The sequence below is a fragment of the Strongylocentrotus purpuratus genome, unplaced genomic scaffold, assembly GCF_000002235.5.
Source record: "Strongylocentrotus purpuratus isolate Spur 01 unplaced genomic scaffold, Spur_5.0 spur5_scaffold_8, whole genome shotgun sequence".
Classification (NCBI taxonomy): domain Eukaryota; kingdom Metazoa; phylum Echinodermata; class Echinoidea; order Camarodonta; family Strongylocentrotidae; genus Strongylocentrotus; species Strongylocentrotus purpuratus.
Genome location: NW_022145614.1, coordinates 23612779 through 23632028, shown reverse-complemented (window position 1 = coordinate 23632028; position 19250 = coordinate 23612779). Strand labels below are relative to the sequence as shown.

The following is a 19250-nucleotide window of genomic DNA, read 5'->3' as shown; positions in this document are numbered from 1 at the left end:
CCTATAAATAATTCCATGGCCAAATGGGGAGGGGGACTGGCCCTATTCTCCAACTTTGCTTCTTTTGTTTATGTATTGTCAAATGAGCAATTTGTAGAAGTATAAATCTGCAATTCATAGATACTCGACTTTTAACATGCACATAGAACACAAACATATCTAGCTCCCCTTTAGCCTAGATTCGCATTTGTCCATCAATAAAGACAGCAATATTTGCGATGAATTTGAAGGGAATGTTGAGTGGGCGTTTGAGAAAAAACAACTTTTGATATTGAGAGATGGAGAATCAGACTTTAAAATGTGCTTAGTTCTTGTGTGGCTTTCTCCTTAATATTTAGATACCGGTACTTGTGGCATTAGTGGTGTATGCATACCAAATGTGAACAGAAAAAGAGCTGTGGTACTTCACATTTTTGTTTACGTTTCTGATTTCATGGTTTTGCATTTCTGTTGATTGTATCAGATTATTCTTCTTGGTTTTAATGTGTTTTCTTAGAAAATAGCAGTTTTTGTTTAGAAAGTATGCAAAGTGTATCATTTTAAGAGAAAAGGGCATCTTTTTCTGTAAATCTGTTTAAAGCATCTGAGACAGCAAAAGGGTTAAATTAGCAAAGAAGACAGCATGCATTGTACATTATATTTAAACTCTTATAGATCTTCTTTCTGTAAATCCCTCGAGGAAAAGATAATCCTTCATGTTATTAAATTGGTCTAACATATGACTGACATTATACATGATATATCTGCCTAAGGTTGTGACTTGCAACCAGAGATTAACTGTCTTTACTTTTCGACATAATAGTAGCATGTAATCACCCTGGTGTGTTTCTTTGTCATTTCAAGTTAGATATTCTCATGGGTTTCCCCCAAGGGTGATGGATCAGGTGATTGATTTTCTGATGCATCAGCGCAATGTAGAATTTATCCTAACATAGAACTAGAACACGAGGCAATTGAGAACCGAAAACAAGTATAAGCAAAGATGTCTTGGGCAATGTTACCCCATATGTGTTTTTAGTCAGGGTATTGCATCGATTGCAAATGGATTAAAGACCATTCATTCATTCTTGTAAGGTCCGTCTTACTCATTCCGGAACAGAAATTTAATTTGCCTGAATGGCTAGGCTCTGTATACTCCTCAAAATGGCAAATGCAGTATTTTTTTTAACCCTTTGCAGACATTGGAGGAAGTATTATTTGTACATGAAACTGTATGGAAACGAAGCTTATAATGAATCAAAATAATAAGCATTTATATCATTAAATGAATTTACTCTTTTGACCATGTGCTGCCAATTTGATACCTATTTCTCTCCAACTAATTGTATGATATAACATTGTATACTGAAATTATAAATATTTTTGATTGACTTCTAAAAGAAATGGATAGCAGTTCAGCTTGCCTTTAATGTTGAAAAGACGCCCCATGCAGGCCCCAGAGATATGGTTATGTCACCATGCGTAGTGATTTTTTCTTCTTTTTAATTCATTTAAATCTGAAAAATATAACAATTATTTTTAATCGCTAGTTTTAGCATAATCAGCATTGTTTTTTATTGCCAACCATCACAATCCATGACCAAGTCGCAATCCCCTGACTAAAATATTAATTTCAGATACGCTTAGACTAAGTAATCTCATATTTCAAACATTCATAGCTTTGGTCTGATTTATTTTAAACTTTCGCCTTTCTGTTTCTCTAATTTTTCTGCCTTCATACAAGTGACCTTACTACAAGGGTTGGATTGCCCTTTAACAGTCACTACCTGAACACGATCAAACAATGAGCTCATAAATCATGGCTGCGCGTTGCAGAACAAAAATGCGGGTTAAAACGAGAAGAATCGATTTAGACAAACAAGGTTACTTCGCTCGTGCTTCCTCTTTAAAATATAAAGTAAATTTATCTTGTCTCTCCATTCTTGTATGTCTTCCTGTGTCTCCTTGGATCACTCGGGGCGAGAAGAAGAAGCATGTATCTCCACTTGTTCATGCAAAGAGTATTATTTGTAACAGGCTTCATCAACTTTTTACCTACTGTTTGATTATTTTCGTTTCTGAAATATAAAGTTCAATGAATGAACACCCCAAGTTCACGACATATAATATTTTGCTTACGAACGTCATGATATGAGGGTTATCCATTTCATTGATTCAAATCACTGATATAAATCAAAGGTAGTTTTGGCATTTTTATCAGTACTTGGAAGTTGAAAGTAGTTGTTTATGAATTCTATTGTAAAAAAATACCCTTGAATGTTTATGAAAGGTAATCCATATTTAGTTAGGGGAATAAGGAATGTTCATTTTCAATGAAAATGACAAGGATTCTGTATAGTGCATTACAAGCAACTCTGAAATTATAGACATCACCATAATGAAAGTGATTTGTGAAGGGAACTTCATGAAGGTATTACCACCGATCTATTACATTGCATTTTATCATGGTTGGGGCCGATAAATCATTTTTCAAAACTTAAAGGGATCCGGTAACTTTGTCTCAGATTCTGAAACAAAATCCTGGATTTAGCTCATGCTGCAATGATAATTATAACCCTTTAGGTCAGTCAGGAACCCAATGACTTTTACAGGCCGATCGTCTGTCTGATTATCAAGATAATTATGTTTGGAATTACAAATTTTGAGAACCGTTTGCAAAAACGGTTTTCATAACACTACAGTCTATTGGGGAAAACGAGTATGGTAAAACCAGTCACTAAAAGATTTTTACTTTTTTGAGGCACTTCTTGATCATTTTGAAGCGCATTTTTTTAGGGCTTCAATATTACACCATATCACAGACACTGATAACACGTAGGGCCGTGCATCTCAGATTTAATATTGATAAAGGATGCCTTTAAATGGTACCGTGTAGGTTTCTCAGACAAAAAAAAAATCATCAGGGATTTCAATAAATTAAACAGTGACTTTCTTTTTTAAAGATATATAGTTAACCAAGAAAAAATGAATTGAATTGAACTGAATAGAATTCTATTTGTACCTGATGAAATGGAGATCAAGTTATAGATCATAAACAGCCTTTATAGGGACAAATGACCTTTCTAAAGAGACACCCTGCTTTACTTGGGTGAGGCATTTATTTCAGCTGCAGTGCTAAGCAAACAAATATGACATGATCACAGACATTTTTACAAATTTCCCTGTAGGCAATTTCTTTATTATAGGATTATCTATAGAATTATGGACAATTCTCAGAGGCCAATGTAGGCTCGATGTAAACACATTTCAATAAAAGAGAGGCTTGGTGACCAAAGTCAACCATTTGCAGTTTTTGTGAGGGGGGGGGGGGGTGGGGGTGATTAAAATGTGACCAAGACTAATGTAACATATATAGCTTTAAACAGCTTGTCCTGTTTGACCTAAATGTATTTCAAAATGATTGATATATTGATCTTCTAAGTTTATTTGGAAAATACATTAGATAGGCTATTGGTATTGTGATACCTGATATCTTAGAAGAAAAAAAAGATTGGTGCTGTTTTGATAAAAAGTATGATAAGCATAAATAAGTAAGGGAACCTGCAACATCCAAAACATTTTCCATATAACTTTAGGAGACTGATTTAGAAACTATATATTGTTAGTTATGGTTATGGTATATAGTAATATATATTGGTATAGTTATAGTTATGATTGTTATGATTATGGTTATGGAAAGGGTTATACTTATACTTATAGTTATACTTATATCTATACATGAGTCATGGTTATGATTATAATTATAGCTATCATTATCTTTATTGTACACGTACATGATGAAAGCAGCCTTTAACCCTGTCTGAAAACTATGTGAACTGAATATTGATGGCACACCCAACGGCAATAAAGCGTGTACATTGTTGTCAACTGGTGATCTTAGAGATCTAAGACTTCATAAATGTATTTTTATATGATTTAGAACATTTTTATATGATTTAGAACATTTTTATATGATTTAGAACATTTTATATGATTTAGAACATCATTATTTTGTCTTACCATCCTTAGTAACCCACTGTAAATAAGGATACAGCTCTATAAATAATAATAAAAGTCATACATATATACATAGCACCTTTTCCATTAGATTTAAAGCACTTGAGATGTCAACCTTTGAATAACAACTTAGTGAATTGTCAAGGACAGCCATTTCACAGGAGGAAACAAAACTTTAATGTTGGTCGAGTGTGATTTCAGGTATTTTGCGGGATAAACTTCAGAAATATAAATAAAAATCAGGAATACTTCATGCATGCAAAAGTTTCTGGTTTTCAAATAGTATGCTTATTAGATTTTGCATGAATGACTCCTCTGATGGTGATAATGTAAGATGAGATGGGGGGCATGTATCTACTTTAAACAATATTTCTCTCTTTAAAATATGTTATATTGTTATATGGTATATGATAAGTGTCTCTGCTATTATGGGGGCGAATGTTAAAGTCTGTGTTAAGATATATGAGTTAATATCCTTCTGGCTCCAAACAGACAATTCAAAAGTGAACCATTATTCACCTGTTTTAAATAACAGAAATCTTTTTCATTTTTCTAGAATAAGTTTATAGAATGCCTGCTTTTAAAAGCTTCTTTTTTATATTCCCTCAATCAGTTATCATATGCAGGTTTTGCTCTAATTGTCTTAAAAATGCACTTATTTTTGAGAAATTTGTGAAATGGAATAGTAGCATTTCCTCTGAATAAGGAGATAAGCCCTTATGGAACTCAAAATACAAATCAAGAAATCATAACTGAATGTCAGAGATTTCTGTTGATGGAGTTCCACTGATTTTTCAAACAAAAGACCAGTTATACAAAACATTGGCTGAAGGTTACCTTTAATGCAATTGCAAGAAAATCTTCCTGCTATTCTCAGCGAAAAGAAAATGAAACGCTTTAATGTGATATCGAGCTCGTCCAATGTATGTATCATATAGCTCTTTTGATGAATAGAAGATTTTATTTTTGTGCCGGGCTGGGGGTTGCACTGATAAAAGATTAAAAAACGTGACTTCATACTAAATTTACAGATGAACATCCGAGGTAAAAGGGTCTCATTTCAAATGGATGATTTTTGTAAAGAAAATCGATACAATTTTGTCCTTGATGTTGTTCTCATGTTCAGTCTGAAGCGTTGTTGCAAATAAGGAACAATAACATTTGCTACGAGTCAAAATAGGTTATTTTTAACGAGAAGTTTGATTGTTATATATATTATTTGTTTAACAACTTACTTTTGCAAACAAATAGCTGATAGATGTTCAGTTTTGTAATCATGTTTAAAACGTATTGTGTGTATGAATTGCCTGATTTTGTCTTGTCTTGTACGCTGTCAGGATTATAAGTAAACTTATGGAGAAAAAACGAAATCAGGAATTATCGATGTTTTGTCATAACATAGTCACATTTATAATTAATAAATGAAACAAATTTGGAAAGCTTAGATCCTCCTCTTTCATTTGATGCAACTCATATGATGCATATTTCAAGCATAAGTGATTAAAATCAATTTTAACAGAGGAAACCCAAAAGTCATTTGGCTGACAGTATCTGAATTTCAAAAAGAAAATCACATTTCTAGAAAGTTGAGTTTCTGCCTTTTCATATGACACCTCAATCAGGAAAAATGAGCAAGGAATGAAAAAGTAGTGCTTGCATTTCCATAATTTTGGGTTATTTGGTTTCCTCTTTTCAAATTCATTTTAATCACTCATCCGTGAAATATGCATTATATGAGTTGTATCAAGTGAAAGAGGAGGATCTAAGCTTTCCAAATATGTTTCATTTATCAATTATTATTGTGATTAAGTTATGATAAAACATCAATAATTCTCGGTTTTGTTTTTTGTATTGTATACTTTTTTCAAGGGTGTGAGTCTGTTCTCTCTCTCTCTCTCTCTCTCTCTCTCTCTCTCTCTCTCTCTCTCTCTCTCTTCCCTCTCTCTTCTCTTTCTCTCCTCTCTCCACTCTCTCTCCTCTCTCTCTCTTTCTCTCCCCCTGGGGTACCTTTAGCCTGTCTGTATCTTTATCCCAGTTCTTTCTCCATCATTTCATAGATTAACCTATCTTCCTTCCTAGCACTCTCTTTCCTATTATGTTCTGAGGGATAATGGTCCTGATGCAACTTTCTCCATCAACTTCTTTGACGGGAAAGCACCCAGAAAGGTCTTTTAGAGTAGATGCAATCTCCGGTTTCCCTCCTTGCCATTCTCCTCACAGCTCTTTTTGAAAAACAATTTCCACAGGAAATTGGGAACTAGGACAGGGAACGATCATCATAGTTTACTTTGCATGTCATGTTTCTTGAAATATGACATTACTCTAAAAATGTATTGATCTGATTTTTTTTAAATTCATTTTATCAACTGTACATGTGTCCTAGGAGGTCACTCCTTGAAGTTGAGAAGTGATTTGAATAGTGATGGTGATGAATATTTCAGGGTTTTTGCTTCCCAGTGGTACATTGTGTACCATTCTCAAACATTTGCTGTCAAAGATGGCATGATATCAAAATCCCAGTTGCACAATAAATTTGCCTTTTTAAAAAGTTTTCCTATTGTGATGCCAAAGCTTTCACATGCAAGAAGCCAGAAAAAGTTTCATGCAACAAAATCAGTGAATCACAACAAACTATTTTTTTCAATATATGCTTTGAGTGTTTTGGCTATGTTAAATTTCCACAATTTGCAATAGGACAGTATCATTTCAGGAAAGTTTCTTGCTTCAAAACAGTTTCAGGAAAGTTTTAAAGTAGCCCTTTCTCCATCTCACTCTGCATGTCAGTGTGGGTTTCAACCACAAAGTCAGGGTGACCTGTGCCTCTGGCCTCTCCTACACATTTCTTTTCTTAAGAGTTTGATCAAGAAGCTCCTTGGCTTGACAGATTACTCACTTCATGCCAGAACTCTGCCCAACTCTGGTCTCCCTCCCGGAGAATGTTTTCTGATGTGGGTGTTTTGTCCATGTGCCCTCAAACTGTCAACATTCAAAGGAAAGAGAATGTCTTGTGATATATTGATTCTGAGTCTTGCAAACAGTTTTGAGCACCAGTGCTCTCAGGTTTGCAAGTGTGGCCACCGCTGCCACCGAGGACTTGTATTTCCCGATCGGCAGCGGTAAACTTTCTCTCTTTTCGTCGGGATCGATCGCGGAGACGGTGTGCATCGTCTGCCGAGGTGTGAGCCGAGGTAAATCAGAATTGCGCCCGTCGATTTCGCTTCTATTGATTTTGTACCGAATGTCCCATTATGGAAGCCAACCCGGTTCGACAAGCCAGTGTCGGGTTCGGACAAGGCCATTACCCGGTCAAGTATATTACCCTCGTCGGCACGTGGTGTGCATTTTGATGAGACGTTGGGCGTCCTACCCTAGATTGAGCTCGGCAGTCGGCATGCATAGCGGATGTACCATTTTGGGATCATGTATCAAATTTGGAGTTTGATGTCTAACTTTTTATCACTTTGTACTTCAATCATCCTGTACATGGTGGGTCTACTGAACCAGGGTGAATTGATCATGTGTCAAAGTTTGGTTTGGATCTTCAACTTTTAATCACTTTTTTCGACAATCTTTCAGAGATTCCTTTATTCTGCTTTAGACAGGATTATATTCTTTATTATTATTTTCTTCTCACCTTGTCATCTTCTGATTAGGTACTATTTGACTAGCTTTAGGCTTTGACAGAAAATCTATCTGAGCTGTTCCTGACAGCAGTATAATCAAGAAAACAACTGCATAGATAAGGGGTTAATGCCCTTCTGGCGCTAAAGAGACAACTTTCTTTTCTTTTAAAGAAGGAGATCAGTGGCTGATTTTACATAGTATACTGAAAAGGCTTCCGATATGATAAAAATCATCACTCAGCTTATAAGGGGATGGGGTGGGTTTTTTTCTTCTTCAAAATGCTTATGCTCCAATTGTCCATTATATTCCTATATGTTAAGATTCATAATACATAAATTGCTATGCTGTCAGCTTTGTTGATCTGAGCATTAAATGATGTTCATCATTTTGATAGTTGTAGGCATCAGTCATTACATTATATTATTAGTATAAGACCAAGTTACAGTTTGGTCAAAACATCTCAATTTTACCTCTGCAGCTGCTCAGCAGCTATACCGAAAAAACAAAACAAAATTCAGTCCAACATACGAATACACCAGGACAATAACTTTTGGTTTTATCCCTTCAAATTGTGAAATAAAAATCTATTTCTTTTTCTATTTACCCCCAAATGATGATTTAGTTTTGGGAGGAAGCTAATGGGCTCTCTTGTTGGCTACATATCTAAAAATCATGAGCAAAATGTAATATTTATTTTAAAATGCATTTTTGTTTTTTTTACAGTGAAATTATTATTATTATTGTTATTATTTATTTGGCAATTTCATACAAGTCATGAATGCAATATGTATTCATAAAGCGAAAGATAAACAGTATAAACATTAGGCCTATTATTAAGGTTCATTTATCTTAAAACTCCAGTGGACCAATGATTGGTACCCCTGTGAGAGAGAACAATGTAACTAGGTAAAATTGGGATGCAATTTTCCTATCATTATTTTTAGTCTCACCTACAATGTGTCTTTGAATGTGATGGCAACGTTGATCTTTTAGGCCATGTTCTGATGAAGAAAATGTGAATGTGGATGCAATCAGTCACACATATAGAGTGGAAAACATTGATATTGATTTCCCCAGAGTGCAATACCCAATACCTTTAGTTGCAAGCAATTTCAAGATGTTGCCTCCCATCAACTTCCTTATGCTGTTTATCCCTTTGTCTGTCTTGTATTTATTTCCATAGTGTTGAAAACTGGAGTTCAAAATTTAAAGTTGTTTGTTCAAAATTTTGAATTAGGAGAAAAGGTGTATGTGTGGAATAAGGAGCAAAGCTATACAGGGCGTATCATAATAAAGGATATTGAAGTTTAATGACGATTTATATGAAAACTACTGATTTCATAATCAAGCATTTTATGTCTGTTGTAAAGGACAGAATGTCCTCTTGTTAATGACACCCCGATCATACTACACCTGTCACAGTTGACTGAATAACAAAGCATTGCTGTCCACCATGTGAAAGGTGCACTGTGACAAGTTAGCATTCACAGATAAATTCTAAAGATTAGTGCTTGTGTCAGCCCAGACATATTGAAATGCTGAACAATGAGTGGATTATGTGTCTAAGAAGGAAATGTTATCAAACTTGGCACAGTGCACCTTTCACATGGTGGACAGCAATGCTTTGTTATTCAGTCAACTGTGACAGTAGTAGTATGATCGGGGTGTCATTAACAAGAGGACATTCTGTCCTTTACAACAGACATAAAATGCTTGATTATGAAATCAGTAGTTTTCATATAAATCGTCATTAAACTTCAATATCCTTTATTATGATACGCCCTGTATAACTGACTTAAAAGTTGATGAATGATATATGAAGAAAAAAGTTTGCATGAATTTGGTCTTAGAGAATCAAAGTACCAACATGTTAGGAGTGATAATCCTAGAAGGAATATAACATTTTAGAATATGTAATTAAATATTATTGGGAAAGTTATATAGTTTATGTATCTTGAAAATGTCATGGGGAAAATGCATATATGAAATCCTGCTTGGAAATAACATTTCTAAATGTATATCCAATATAAAGAGTCACTACATCTCGGTGTTAATTAAGAGAGATGGAGAGATAGAGAGAGAATGGAGGAGAGAGTGAGAAAGAGAGAGAGAGGGGGTTTGGAGAATAAAATATTTAGCATTTCGGAATAGGTGGTTAGCCAGAGAGACGGAGAGAGAAACAGAGACGGGGAGGGCAAAGGGCAGAGTATAAAGCAAGTAAAGTGATGACATGAAAACTGAGGTTTTATAATTAATTTCAATAAAGTGACATAGGAGGCATGCAGGAAAGAGGGAAATGAAATAGAAAGATACAAATAGATCAAGAGAAAAGGATGAGAACTGAAGAGCAAGAGAGAGGGTGAGAGAAAGAGGAGGGCAGAGAAAAGAGTAATGGTTTGATGAGAGCGGTGAATGTCCATCATTCAATTAAATGTGTCCTGTAAGAATAGGAGCAAGAATCCACACCATCCTGCCTCTAGAGAGTCAAAGGCCATCAAATTGAAATTGTTTGTTCACTGACTTTTCTCCCCATTGTGAGCGACCCATATATACTGAAAGGGCATTCTCACTAGTGTCAAACTACAAGAACTTGTCATGACTACGATCAATTTCACGTAATTCATTTCAGTTCAATTTGTCCATTACTTTTAAATTCAATTTCATTCACTTCAATTCACTTTGATTTGATTCTAGTCTAATTGAAGTTAAGTCAACGTGATTGAATTCAATCTAAGTTATGCTGACATATTTAAGAGAGAACGCTAAAAGAAATATCATGTTGGAACTTAAAGTTTATCAGCAGTTTGTGGCATATGTTTATTTTAACTGAGTCTGTTAGTTGGATGCTGATGTTTAACTTTATATGGATATATTCTAATCCCCCCCCCCCCATGTATGATGTATAAAAGATTGAAATGCTCTCTATTTGAGTTGCAAATGAAAATGAAAATTTCATTGCACTTCATCTGTTTATCACCTGAATGGTGTTCACTCTGTGTTAAAGTATGTTTTAAAACATCCCTCTTGCGCAAAAAACAGACACATTTCTGTGTTCTTTGGGACAATGTTTCTACTCTATTCTTGAGCCATACATTAGTGTAAATACATTTTGAGTGAAGTTCCCCATTTCATTTTAGGAGATTGTCCTCCATGTTAGATGCTGACTATAGGAGAACCTTTATATGGGTCTATCCAATCTCTTGGTCTATCACCCTTTTCTGATGCTGCTACTGGTTTTGCATAGAAGTGCATCAGTAATTGTGTTGTACACATGGACTAATAACATAAAGCCGAAGTTTTCACAGTGTAATTTGATGCTCTTTTAGAATTTGCCCAGCCAACGGAATGAGGGAATTGTTATAATTTGATTTTTGTTGGCTCCCTGATGTAATTAGACTATTTTGAGGAAATAATTATTGATAGAGGAAAAGAGAGATAAGGATACAAAAATATAGAGTGAGGTTGAGAAAGAGAGTCAGAGATAAAGAGAGAATAAGAGACGGGGAGGGGGGGGGGGAGAGAGAGGTGGGAAATGCATGGATCAAATGAGGAGGGGTTGCAGAGGACAGAGAAAGTTGAACAAGTTTTAAAAACGCTCTTTAAATGAAATATGAATAAGAAAGATGAAAGAGAGGGCAGGACAGGGCAATTTTGATGAAAGCATAAATAAGAAATGATAAAAGGGAAAGTGCCGGTGAACTGCTAAGACAAAATATGAATAAGAAATGATGGGGGAAAGAGAGGGAGAGAGAGGAAGAGAGAGAGAGGGGCATGAGAAGGAGAAAGAGAGAGAGAGAGAATGAGGAAAGCTAGAGAGAAACCCCCTTGATAACATTACTTATGTAATCAAGAGAGGGGGATTTGTGAAGAACAATGGATGAGTGCAATGGATAAGATCTAAATCTTAAAATAGGTATTAGAAAGGAAAAACACTTCTGACAGGGAAAGATTATCTATGAGAAGGATTTAGAATGATAAGTGGGAAATATTGACACTTATGAAACTATTGATTTGAAATGAAAGACAAGATTAATAGATCAAAAGGATTCTAGAGAAATATAGGATAATATGAGACATGGATAGAAAAAACTGTACTTTAAAAAGATATATTTATAAAAACTGATTGAGGAAAGAGAAAAAGAATTTTGGAGAAGATTTTATGGAAGAATCAAACTAATCTTAAAGAAAATATATGTGGTATGAAGTGGTACAAAATCACAATGGAAATAATTCATACCGTCTTATATAAATGAGAGGGAAGCCAAGTGACAACAAATGTTTAAAAGAAAATTTGTGAGAGGATCAATTGAACTGCCAAATTTGGTCCAAGTACATTTTCATTTAACAATAAGTTTTGATTCTTCACTGCTGTCTGCTAAGAAATAAGAACGTGGAAACAACTGCTGTTTCTGTTTAGTAAAAAATAGTTAACTGATAGGTTAATAAGTTTCAATTTTCATTAGATGCAGGTTTATCCCCAAACATGGGAGAAAATGCAAAAATGTCCAGAATACCTTCGTGAAAAGGTGACAATTATCAGAAATTGAGCATGTGAGAGTAGCTATCTCAGTTAGATGTTGACATAGGTGACTGTACAGTTGTCATTACACACTGAGTGCATGCAACTTGAGTGATGAGTGGATAATAGTGGGTGAAAGTGGCCTGTGTCATGCTTTTACGGGAAGAGCTTAAGTTCATATTGTTTGCATAATAGATCAAATATTCATTGACTACTTGAAGGGCAGACATATCAGTAGATGAACTGTCTGGATGACTTGTCAATGTATTCATAATTTGATTGATTTGTAAACGGCTTTTATCATAAGCATGTTTAGCAAAATAAAAAGCAGTGAACTTTAATGTTTTTGTGTATTTTAATACAATACACACGAAAAACTGTAATCTCACTTCACACTGTAAGATGATAATCTTTAACCTCATCCGCTGCATAAAACATGAATCACAATCATGATATTACCACTCCAGAGTCCAAGGTCACTTAAAACCACTCTCACATTGCACTACAGAACGTCAAAGGAAACTGCAGATGACACATTTTAATGCTAGCACATTGAAAATCCAGCCTGGTCTTAAGAATGAAATAATAATAATAATAACATTGGATTCTTATATAGCGCTCGTATCGACCCTGCAAGGTCCTCAAGGCGCTCAAACATTACCCGGCTATGCTAGGCTGCGGATTTCGACGCTCACAGCATTTCAAGGAATTCCTTCCTACTGGTACCTATTTAACACCTGGGTGGAGAGTGGCAAATGTAGATCAACATAATCTCACAATATTTCCATATCAATGTGGCTCTCTCCTTAATACTTTCATGACCTTGATTAGCACTTGGGACTGGGGGGGGGGGGGACATCAGGGGAGTTACCTCCAAATTGATTGACGAAGTTTCAGACGTGACTTTGCTTTCCTGCCGACGGAAGGCGACCACGTTCGTGTCATTTGAGTTGTTGCATTCCAAGATTGTCTGTTGGGAAATAAAAAGTGTCATCTCAAGTTTCCTCTGACATTCTGTAGTACAATGTCAGAGTGGTTTTTGCATGACCTTGGGAGAGTCAATATTGGGATCGATGTTTTATTCAGCAGATGAGGTTAGGGATGATCATTTTTACATTGGCAAGTGAGATTACAGTTTGTGGTGTGCCTCAAAATGTTTTAGGAAACAAATGTGAGAGGATCAAGCAAATGCTCATCATTAAGTGAGAAATTATCTGATCCTTTTGATAATTTTGATGATGCATGTATGAAGTAATGAACACAACCATGGCCATTAATATCTGCAAGTACATTTCACATGGTGTTTGCTATTCCTATCCTAGCTCTATTCATATCACACAGGATTGATATTGCATCACAACCAGGTATGCTGTAGCTTTGTTATCATTTGATTTAAAATTGAAACTGGCAATCTTCCTTGGTCCCCTGTATTTGTCCCTATCGATATCCATGTTTCTTTCTCTCTTTGTCCAACCCTCTCTCTCTATTCTTTATCTTTTTCTCTTTTTTTATTTATTTTCTTTGTTCCTTAAATTTATGTAGTAATATCTTCTTTTTTTCTCATTCACTTGTAAAACCTTTCAACTTGAAGCTTTACTTGTATGATTTGAATCTTTTATGACTCTTTGTATATTCTCTTCAATTTCTCTACACTTCATCTTTGATCATTTATTTTATTGTACAGTGCATATTTGTTTGTGATATTGAACCATTCTTTCATCTTCTCTCTTTCAGATTTCTCAGCGAAACTCATCAACGGCCATGTTGCTAATGCTGGTCTCCTGGTCATCTTCTATCAAGGTTCCTGGGGTACAGTCTGCAACAACACCTGGACGATCACCGAAGCTCACATCGTCTGCAGGCAAATGGGCTACCCAGGTGCAGCACTGGCTTCACATTCAGAACTTGTGACTCCGCTGGACAAGGATACCTATCCAATCCTTTATGAGAACTTTAATTGTAGAGACAATAGCACCCACCTCTCCAACTGCCAATTTGAAGAGTACTCCATTGAACGTGGTTGTCAGAGCGTGCAGTTACTGTGTCAGCTTCCGCAGCCGACAGGTAAGAAAGAAAAATGCAGTATGTATGTTGAGAGTTGAGAAGGGTATTAAAGCTTATCTGCCGTAGTTTACAGGAGGGATTAGACCGCTCTGCAAGGTCACTGGACATGTGGTTATCTCATCAACTCAGCTCTCAGTTAACATAAGAAAAAGAGGATCATGGGGGACCAATGGTCACCGATTAGGCATTGTTTGTTATATAGAGGGCGCAAGTAGCTACCAGTAGTGCAGTGGGCTTTTAAATCATATACTTTCATACAAAGTTAGTACCTCTCTAGCTCTAGCTCTAAACAAGCAATTTTGTTACTGGAGGTGCCTTTCTTACTACCCATATCGTAAGTACAAATTACTGTGTAGAATTTTTCTAAATTAAACTGGACAATCAGCCGATGCAGTGAGCTAAAGAGTATAAAAAGCTAAAATGCATCTTGCTGATGAAAAATATTTTGATGTAATTAATTATGCTTCAGCGATGAAATGAGTATAGATATTGAAAATACGCCTGGCTCGTATGGATGCCTAAACAACCAAAGAGTGTACAAATATTTGAGATAAAAACTCATCGTTCTTCCCACTTGATAAGATAATCTCATGATGCATTCATGCATGAGGAAATTTGTCTTGGGCAATATCCTCTAATGCCTCGTTGATGTCACATTTTCAGAGCCTGTGATGCGTGGCATATCTCGATGCAAGCATTTCCAGAAATGGGGCTATGCAAGAAATTATACTTGGCTAAACCTGAGAGCGCTAGAAATAGGGGCATCTTGAAAGCGAGTCAGTCAGTCATGCAAGACATGAGGTACACGCATGGTATAAAAATCTACCAAAAGCTGCAAGTGAAGGGGGTGGGGTCAATATTCTTTGTGAAAAACAGAAGTTTGGCCATTGGTTGCTTTCTCTCCTTGAAGTGGATAGGAGGAAAAAATCCTAAAAGAAAAATTAGATGGTTCATCAGTTTTCCTTCTCTTTCTGATAGAGTATAGAGGTGGCAAAACACTTTTAAAAAATTAGAACTTGAAAAATAGATAGGCCATTGGATGCCTTTCTTGGACACCTTTCTCCCTGAAAGTGGAGGGGGGGCAACACGCTAATGGCTGGATGAATATCACACTGTAAAGCAAATCACTTTGATCAGTTATTTGAAAATTGAAAAGTACGGTAAAAGAATCAGGTATTGATACAGGAATGCTTTGCTCAAGGGAATTGTTATTTTATACTTACATTTTAATCCAAGTATCTGATTACTTTTAGTTAATATTCTAGAAAGCAATTAGGGAGTGATTCTGAAATTGATACTCATTCAGAAATTAATATGTGCTTCATCATGATTACTTGTACAAGTGAGAACAGCCCTGTAACAACACAATACTACTCCCTAGGAGCATCATTTTTGTGCGACCCAGATAAGGGAGACCAAAATAGATCTTGGTTTTTTGTGGGTTGAATGACCGAGAGGCAGCCCATGGAGAATGCATGAAAAATTAACAGGCATCTTTTATTTACGCTCCATGGCACAAGCCCCATACCCTCACTGTTCAGGCCCTGTTCAGACTGAGGTAATTTTAACAAAACTTGCATAAAGAAGGAGTGTTCACACTGGTTAACAACATCATATAAAGAAACGTTGTATGAGGTAGCCTAGGGAAATATAATGGCCCAAAAAGACGCCTCTAGAATACAAAATACATAATACATGTAGTTTGTGTTGTTTGTTATTTAAAAGGTTGTTTTTTTACATACAGGTTAAGCTATTAAACATTAAGCCTCATCGAGATGGTACATGTATGTACCAGCTCCATATCTTGACAATTTTGTGCTACCTTTTTGTGATAAAATGATGATCTCAATAGTTATGCTTTTTTGCATTCCAGACGCCTCTTGTTCCAAGTAAATTTCGCTATTGTGCCTGAAGAAACTAGTTTTGGAGAGGCTAATCATCAATGCCAACTCTTGATAAGGCCTGCCCAGTTTGACGTTTTTTGTGACATACGACGACGTTTAGACTAGAACAGGTTCCTGATTCTTTATCGAGATTCAATTTGAAACAATGCTCAACAATGCTCAAACATTCGTTTTGCAAAACCATGTTTCATTATACATTCAGGCTAGAATATATCGTCGCCCAATTGGGAGAAGGGCATTAGCGCACAAATGACTCAAAAAAACTACTTTTTGAATTATTCGCATTTAAAGATTTGTTTTATATTTAAAGTGCTTTCTGTCCTGAAAATGGGTTTAAAACTTAAAAGACTAATAGAAATGTTATAGTAGAACACGGCCACAATTTTTTTCTCGGAAATAAGTCAGTTTTATAAAAGTTTGAGGCGATTTGGTACTGACACCCCTCTGCTTAGCACTTCATTTTTGACCTAAAATTCATGCTAGACAACGGTTTAGTTATGTGAGTGATTAATTTAGGATGTCTGAACAGGAGGGGATTTGATGGAGTTGTGGCTTCATGATGAGGGGGTGAAGCTGAGTGCAGTGATGAGCACTGATGATTTACCCAAAGATCACTCAAGAATGGTCCTTATTTGTAGCTGGAGGTGTTTCTAAAGCGGTTTCAGTTGCTTGTGGTTTACATCTCTTTTCCATCTCGACTTGTCTCAAGAATATTGAAATTGAAACCAAACTGCTCACAGGTAACTCCTTGAATGCAGAGTTAACACTGAGTTTACTTATCTATGTGCTTACTCACTTTTACATCAGTGCCTTGACTAGTCTACATGCTAGTTGCATTTACATGTTTTAATGCAGTTTCAATGTATAAACTTGTGATATCCTTCGAATGACATAATATTCAAAACTAACTGGTTCAAGAATGATATTAAGTTGGGTCATTTTAGAAGAGAGATAATGCCTTCTTGGCAGTTCATCCTTTGCATGTGTAACTCATTTCTGGGAATCTTGCTTCCATCATTCACATCTTTCCCCCTATTAAAGTTTCTGTGGTAATGAGAAGCGATATGTAAGATATCTGCGGGGTTATTGTGTGGTCAGAATGTCCCCACGATTGGCTCACATGAGTTAACTTTGAATGACTGACGTTGTTGCGGTTTTCATTCCACAAAGGTATTTCACAATTAAAGGCACCCATGCTGCAGTGTTCATTCTGAATATTGTTGTAAGGGCAGTAACGCCTAAAGGCCATGCATGTGACCATGCAATAATCCATGGGCTGTCATCCATGTCGGACATCTCAGAATCAGTATCTATCGCAAAACGGATCAGAAAAGCTTGAATAAAGCGTAATAATCCCCATTAGCCTGCAGAGACAGCCGGCCGGGCAGTCACTGTTGACATTACACTTGTTGCCCAGCCAAGCTGTAACCAACATTGCAATCATGTGACGGAAAGCCGCTAGCTAGACGTCCGGCAGGGTCCAGAGGGTCCGTTGGTCATTACGATTCGAAGACGAGAAGGTATAACCTCCCAGTTATTTGCAGAACCCAGTAATCAGAGGGAATCCTACAAGAATTCATTTCCATCTTGGAGTTTGTAGCACAGAAAGAAAGGTGTCTGCACTTTGATGGCTCGTTGCATTACTTCAAAATTAAGGGTGAAAAGGGCAGGGGGCTAAAGTGTCGTGAGATCTTGTGGATAACAGCTCTGCAAACCATCCCTTGACTTTTTCAACCTTCTCTTCCATGATGAAACTCTTGAAAAGCTTTTCTCTAGTATGCCGGTTGTTTCCTTTTTAATAAAGCTGGAGAGGAGTTTGAAGAGTTTTAGCAATCAAACTCAAAAGTGTAATGCTGTCATTGGATGAGTTCTTCTTTTTTTGGGGGGGGGGGATGTAGTGTACTCTGAGATAAGATCATCAAGATTGAGATGGAATAGAATACCTAAATGCTGGTATAACTTTTTCGTGACCAAACGCAATGAGGTAGAGAATGAAGTCAACTTGCAAAGTGATCAGGAGTTCTTTGGCAACAGTTAAGATTGGCTATAGAAAGTGACTTCCCTCATCAAGATGATGATCTCTTTTTACACAATTCAGAATACACATTTTTGTTAAACTGTTATATATCTAGGTTTCAATGAGGAATGATTGAATTGTGAGGGTTGTTTAGGCTCTCATGGAGACGGAGCAGGAACATATTCTCAGTTGCTATATGTTTAGACACCCTGCATAGAAGTTTTTCGATAAAACAGTTGATAGTAACATACATGTGCTGAAGTTAAAGCTTTGCTCTAGGGGTGTGAATCCTCATCATGACAGCAATCACCATGGTAATGATATATTATGCTGGCATTCAGCGGAAATTGGTCACACTTCAAGATGAGCATCAGAAAACAATTGAGAAAAGGGGAGATGGAAAGAGAAAAAGGGAGACAGAGAGAGAAAAGCGGAGAGGATAAGAGAAAGGGTGTCTGGTGAGAAATGCTGTCGAGACAGAAATGATGGATGAGAAAGAAAGGGGGATCTGTAATAATGAGAAAAGGAGGGTGGAAAGAAGATAATTAGACCATTGGACAAGAAGACAAGAGGGAAACACAGGTATATTGAAAGAGAAGGAGAAATACATGAAACTAAAAGATAAATCAAAGTGAGGAGATGTGAAGAGGACTCCAATTTAGAAGGAGAGAAGCAGAGGGGAAGAAGAGAGAAAGGGGGAAGATGATAGAGAGGGAGAGAAAGAGTGAGGTGCAGAGAGAGAGGGGGAGAGAGATGCAGAGAGAGAGAGGGGGAGAGAGATACAGAGAAAGAGAGAGAGAGATACAGAGAGAGGCAGAGAGAGGCAGAGAGATTCAAATGAGATAGAAGAGATCAAAACAGCAAATGAAAGACATGAGAATAGATTTCAATTCACATTAAAGAGAACAACTGAGAAAGGAGAGAGAGAACACAGGGTGAAAAAAATAGGTCTATTAAAGAAAGCCTACAATGAAATGAAAAGACTAAAATGTAATTTTAGATTAAAGAGAAAAACAGAGGAATGAACGGTACACTTTTTTTTAAACCTGTGCAATTAAAGTGATTGGAAAATACAAAAAAATGATATGAAGGAAATTAGAGAGAATGCATTTGAAGTAGGGTAAAG

At 36.2% G+C, this 19250-nt stretch overlaps 1 protein-coding gene across 1 annotated transcript in view; it reads left to right on the top strand.

Moving 5' to 3' along the window:
• Positions 1–19250, top strand: part of LOC115918373 (scavenger receptor cysteine-rich domain superfamily protein-like) — a 33836-nt gene that overhangs the window by 1398 nt on the left and 13188 nt on the right. The window contains exon 2 of the mRNA XM_030975558.1: positions 13874–14203. Within this exon, the coding sequence (XP_030831418.1) occupies positions 13874–14203 (330 nt within the window). The remainder of the gene's footprint in view (positions 1–13873; positions 14204–19250) is intronic.